Genomic DNA, 5619 nt, shown 5'->3' on the forward strand with positions numbered 1-5619 from the left:
TACATCAGTGGATGTAAGAGTCATTGGGAAGTATGGAAATAATATTATACAGTTATATGTCCTATCTCAGCTGCACCAGAATAATATGAAGACATCAGAACTTATCACCAACATATATTAGAACCATCATAACCATATACATCAACTAACACATTCAACTAAAATTGCTGAGAAACATTGTCAAGCTACATATAATGTGGTATGGACTAAAAATTTTCCTAAACTTGTGGGCTATGTGTGTCTGTGTGTGTGCGCGTGCGTGTGTGCATGTGCATGTGCGTGTGCGTGTGCGTGTGCGTGTGCGTGTGTGTGTGTGTGTGTAGGAGGTGGGTATTAGAGAAGAAGTATGTAGCACTTTGATACTCTCTACTAGCAATTCTAAAACTTCTGTAGGAAGATTATTTAGAGCTTGAGTCAAAATTGATACTACAAAAAATTTAGAACCTGTAAAATATAAAATTATGATCACATCTTTCTCCTGGATGCTCTTACACAGTTGAGTTTTAAGAGGCATCTGATTTCTTTTATTGTTGTCATAATGTCATTATGACATTAGTTTCACGATGTAAGCATTTATAAAGTATCACTTCTCACAACGTCATCTTTAAAAGCTGATTTTTAAAACCTGTTTGGAAATCATCCACCTATTTCAGTGCATATTTAAATACAGCCAAATGGACCAGATAATGTATTGGAGAAAAAAATAGTAAGCAAACTGAAGTAGCACATATGGATGACTGGGGAGCATCTGTTTTTCCCCTTATAATAATTTAAAAAGCAGTACTCACAAGTCACATTCACTCAGCTTAGGCTGAAAGTTGGGGCAAATGAAAGTTGTCACAAGTCTTTGCCTTGTTTTGTATCAAAATCAATCTTGACCAAAAGTTGTCATCACCATAAAAGTTATATTAATCCAGACAAAAATTGGCTAACAAGAATGACTTAAGAAGGCTTCTAAGAGTAAGCGGTATTCAATTTGTCTTTTCAGAAAGGTGTGGGTTTTTGTTCTTTATTGTTTGTGGTTTTTTGAAAAATTGCAGACATTTATTTTAGTTCAGAAATATGTGTAAAGTAAAAAAGTTAAGAAAAATGTGTTGCATTTTAGAAATAGTGCATGTTGTTCCTACGTGGTTGGCGAGAAATGAAAATGGACAGGTGAGCAAACGTATGCTAAAGCACATAAAACCTCAGGAGGAGTCTTTGCTGACAGCGAGGCAAGTAAATTGTTATCCATCCTTATACACCTTCCTACAATGTACTCTCCAGGTAGACATTCCACCTATGTCACCTTTGAAGAAAAGACATATCTCCCAGCTGCAATTTCCTTCTCACGACACAAGGTCAGTTTTGGTAGCTCGTGTTAGAGCAGCTTTGAGGACATTATGACCTGTTCACTGAACAGTAGGGACTGGGAATTATTGGCATTATCTTTCTCATAAGAAATGAGGATTAAAAAGCAACCGTAATGAAAACAAAGCCTGAGTGTAGTTATCATATTTAAAACATCTGAAGGAGGTATGCAACATGAATGGGAGGAGGGCAGCCCCTGTATTCATCCTGCTGATAGATATAGGGGAAAATCAGGCCAGAAGGTTTTACACAAATCAAGATATCATCAACCAGAGCCCTGTAATTATGAAAGGTACTTACCAGTATGAAAAAAGAAAAGGTTTTATTCAATAGTTGGAACAATTGTGACACTGAAGAGGTACCAGGAAAAAGTTACATTGTGTGTTTCTGAGACAAGATTTTGTTTAGTCCAATCTGACTTTGGAATTACTATGTAGCCAAGACTGCTCTTGAACTTATGGTCTGGTCAACTCTTTCCAAATTCTGGAATTATAGGCATGTACTGCATCCAGATAGTAACATTTTCATAAGAGATAGTATAGGGGCTCATATAGAGTAAACTGTATCTCAGTCAATAAGAACAGAAAACAATTTTCCTTTCAAGGTAAATTGATGAGGAAACCATCAGAGAAAGAATCTGTATAGGGTGAACTTGAAGGCAAGGCCTTGGAGTCTGAGTGAGGATTGCTTGAGTAGATCTGTTGCTCTGTGTATTGACTGTTCTGGAATACTGTTGGAATTTAGTTAACATATTTGAATGAATTTATGACTTATGACAGAAAGTTATACATTCTGAACCTAAATCTCCTCTTTGGAAATCTTAATTCCTATCCCTACCACATGGTTTCTGAGTATTCTATGAGATCACATTATCTTACCTCAACATATTTGTGACATATTGTTGGTATGACATATGTGCCCATTTTCTGCCTAGGCTACTACTGTATTCTGTACCTAAACCACAATGCAAATAGAAAATAGTAACTTTTCAAATAAGAATGTATTATTGTCTTTTATCATTCTAATTTAATCTTTGTGAGTCTTATGGGATAATTTCTATTAGCATCTCTTCATTTGTTTTCCATGCCTTCTTTTCCTATTCAAATTTCTTCAAGTTTTTCTTTCCCCTTCACCTTCAACAGTAGATGAGGTTAAAAAGAAAAATTCTCTAGAGAGAGTTTCTGGCAATTTCCTCTCCCCACTTTTCTTCATAGATAGTATGCCAAAGGAACAGACAAGATAGAATTCTGATGAATGAGATTTGTCTGTGGAACTTCAAACCTACTTTGCAAAAAGAAATGTTCAACTTCACCAGCTAGAAATGGCACTGCTAAAAATGTAAGAGGTCATCACATCACCTTGCACACATTTTGCAGTTCTGGAATGACCCTGTGTCTTTTAGATCATGCTAACTCCAGTCGAGTTCATAATATCATCTAGGTATTGGAAAATAACTATGAGGAGACCTTATCTTCTGTAAGTACTTAAAAATTATGCTTTGCCTAAAGACCTAATACATTAAAACTGTGGATTCTATTATTTCTCTACCTTCAATTTCTATACTAAGAACCTGTAACTCACACATGCTGATTTCATTTCTTCATCTGACCTGATCATTGGTGCAAAAACTATTTGCTGGGAATCAGTAGGTGGTAGAGAATACAAAGAGTAGCTAAAAGCAGATGTTTCTTTAGAATTTCCTGCTTTATCTCTGCAGAATTTTTAAAAATCACAGCAACTTGAAAACAAGTTATTCGGTTACTGTTTGTGTTCTAATAATAAATTAGTAAACAATACAAAGGGGCCAGGGCAACATTAGATGAGAAATATTATTTGAACCCTGTGGCATATCAAAATCAAGTGACTGAAGACATCGATGTTCTTTGTTTTCTTTTGTGCAGACCAAGAAAACAAAAATAGAAAAAGTGTTGCAGAAAGCTTTGTGAGTAGACTCTAAGAATATATTTGGGGTCATTCTCTGAGTTTCATGTATATTTTCATACTTACAGCATTCCCTCAAGTCTTAGGCTCCTGGCTTCACTTAGTTAGGTCCATATTTATGCATATGTACATAAATTCATTTACTTATTATGCATACATGTAGTGTGTATGTGTGTGTAAACATGTTTCGTGGTACATATGTGAAAATATGTGTCGGAGTCAGTTTTTTTTCCCTTGCAACATGTGGGTACTTGAGATTGAACTAACATCATTGGGCTTAGCTGGAAATATCCTATGATCTTTATCTGCTGAGTTATTTCAATGCCCTTACCTCCCCCTTTTACAGGTTCATTTATTCAATTTGTTTAATACTAACTGGACAGTTTTGATTAAGTAACTGACAGCATCAGTGCAGAAACTCCTTACAAACATCTTAGAGCCTTGACCTTAAGCACATATTCATCTGTGGGTCAAAATTGCTGCCAGCTAGAGGATGGGCAATCACAGCACAGTGACCACATTCCTTCTGTTGGGTTTTTCCAGTTTCCCAGAGCTACAGACTCTACTGTTTGTTGTGATTCTGCTCTCCCATGTGAGCATTCTCTTAGCAAATGCATCCATCATGGTGGCCATCAAGCTCAATCACAGCCTTCACACCCCCATGTACTTTTTCCTCTTTTCCCTGTCCATTTCAGAAACATTCACCTCTATGGTGATCTTGCCCCGAATGTTAGTGGACTTGATATCAGAAAGCAAGGCCATCTCTCTCCCTGAGTGTGCTACCCAGATGTTTTTCTTCTTTGGACTAGCTGCCAACAACTGTTTCATCATGGCTGCCATGTCCTATGACCGTTACACTGCCATCCACAGCCCACTGCATTATCATATCTTTATGACCCAAAAGGTCTGCTTTCAGTTCATAATAGCTTCCTGTGTTGTTGGGTTCCTTTGTTCTTTCGCTGTCACCTTTACCATATTCAGCTTGTCTTTCTGTGACTCCAACACTATCCAGCACTTTTTCTGTGATATTTCACCCTTGGTTCACCTTGCCTGTGATTACACTGATCATCATGCAATGATTATTTTTGTGTTCTCTGCATTTGTGCTGGTGGGCAGCTTTGTTTTAATCATGATTTCTTATGTCTTCATAGTATTCCTCATTATAAAAATGCCTTCTGCACAGGGGAGGCATAAGGCATTCTCAACATGCTCCTCCCACCTCACAGTTGTATCAATGCACTATGGATTCCCTTTCTTTGTCTACTTGATACCCAAGAACAGTGACTCCTTCCGTGAAGACATGCTGATGGCTGTCACATACACAGTACTGACACCTCTGCTCAACCCCATTGTTTACAGCCTAAGAAATAAAGAAATGCAGACAGCCCTGAGGAAGGTATTAGAGAGTGTCAGTAAAATTATACCCTGTTTGATAATTAAAAACCGGAACATTTAAAAACAACTATTGAGCACTGACAACAATAGTAGTAAGCTGTGTATTTCCATCAAACACTATATAATGTACAAAGCAATTAAAGTATTATCTAACTGCCTGAATTTTCCTGGTCTCATCATTTTTCTACAGCAAATATATCATGGTCTTAAAACATTTATGAGTTCATGTATACATTTAACTGGCCTATCAGAATGCTTTGGAACACTATTTTCATGATTATGGTGACTTTGGTAGAAAAGAAAATAAGTATATTAGTAAAACAATAAAAGAAAACACTAGTGAAGAAAAAAAGAAGGCTAGGGATATAGATACACAGAGGAGGAAGAGATGGGGAGGGAGAAGTACAGTGAATAGAAATTAGCAGTGTGATTGACTGATGAAGGAGAATGTATAAAATCTTTAAGGCAGAACATAAAATGAGATATGATCATAATAATGAAACTTAATGTCAACTTAAAAGAATGATTTATTCCTATTAAAAATTAGAACTTAAGTGTAATGAATATTCATGCAAAAAAATAAACTCTCCAGATAAAATCTCCAGATCAACAGACACGCATTTCTCTGTCCCTTTGCATAGGTCCTCTGCCCTTGAAGCCTCCTCCACAAAATAAAGTAAAATAAAATAAAAAAGTCTTGTGAAGTCACATTATGTCACATAGTATATCATTTTGTTTACACATCTTTATTTGTAAATGTTCATTGCAATGGGTCATAGGTCTGTTTTGGGGCCTCTGGTTTTCACTATACTATACTGGATCTTCACAGGGCATCCTCTAGGATATCCAGTTGTTACCCTGTGTCATAGAGATCCTGCAATTTTGGATCTGCAGGACTGGCCCTTTCACGTGTTCATAGATGGGGTAGATGCT

At 36.6% G+C, this 5619-nt stretch overlaps 1 protein-coding gene across 1 annotated transcript; it reads left to right on the forward strand.

Annotated features, from left to right (window-relative positions):
* The first annotated feature begins 3784 nt into the window (after positions 1 to 3784).
* On the forward strand, positions 3785 to 4747 carry LOC127679901 (olfactory receptor 10R2-like). The gene has a single exon (XM_052175486.1). It carries the CDS (start codon positions 3785 to 3787, stop codon positions 4745 to 4747), a length of 963 nt encoding a protein of 320 aa, XP_052031446.1.
* Positions 4748 to 5619: the final 872 nt, after the last annotated feature.

Source organism: Apodemus sylvaticus, chromosome 1 (genome assembly GCF_947179515.1).
Source record: "Apodemus sylvaticus chromosome 1, mApoSyl1.1, whole genome shotgun sequence".
Classification (NCBI taxonomy): domain Eukaryota; kingdom Metazoa; phylum Chordata; class Mammalia; order Rodentia; family Muridae; genus Apodemus; species Apodemus sylvaticus.